The 521-nt window shown below is 55.1% G+C and overlaps 1 protein-coding gene across 1 annotated transcript in view; it reads right to left on the bottom strand.

Annotated features, from left to right (window-relative positions):
* Positions 1–521, bottom strand: part of LOC112071083 (RNA polymerase-associated protein RTF1 homolog) — a 26,756-nt gene that overhangs the window by 22,743 nt on the left and 3,492 nt on the right. Inside the window, exon 4 of the mRNA XM_070439240.1 lies at positions 141–339. Within this exon, the coding sequence (XP_070295341.1) occupies positions 141–339 (199 nt within the window). The remainder of the gene's footprint in view (positions 1–140; positions 340–521) is intronic.

The raw sequence follows: 521 nt of genomic DNA, 5'->3' as shown, positions 1-521 counted from the left end.
CCTGCTGAACACACCCCTGGCCCTGTACTCTTATGGCCCCAGACAGACGGTAACAACTCTCCTGCTGAACACACCCCTGGCTCTGTACTCTTATGACCCCAGACAGACGGTAACAACTCCTCTGCTTGTCCTATTCTCACCTCCTCTTGAGCACCTCCCTCTTCTCTATCCTGTTGAAGAGCTCCTGCTCCCTCTCCTTCTCAGTCATCTGCTCCAGCCGAGCCCTGTCCTCCTCGTCTCCCATCAGGTCCTCTCCGTAGCCGTCCCTGAACACATCGTCCTCCGACGAGGAGTCTGAGCTGGAGGCAGAGCTGTTGCTCTCTGAGTCAGACACCTCACCTGGTGGAGGAGAACATTATATGGCATTAGCATTGTTGTGGAGAGAGACGGCATAAATGGGATCCTCTTTTAGACTGCATCTATATGACGATACAGGGCCGTCTCTATGGCCACCACGATACAGGGCCGTCTCTATGGCCACCACGATACAGGGCCGTCTCTATGGCCACCACGATACAGGG

This window comes from Salvelinus sp. IW2-2015, unplaced genomic scaffold, assembly GCF_002910315.2.
Source record: "Salvelinus sp. IW2-2015 unplaced genomic scaffold, ASM291031v2 Un_scaffold1511, whole genome shotgun sequence".
NCBI classification, from domain to species: Eukaryota; Metazoa; Chordata; class Actinopteri; order Salmoniformes; family Salmonidae; genus Salvelinus; species Salvelinus sp. IW2-2015.
This window is presented reverse-complemented; position numbering and strand designations above follow the sequence as displayed.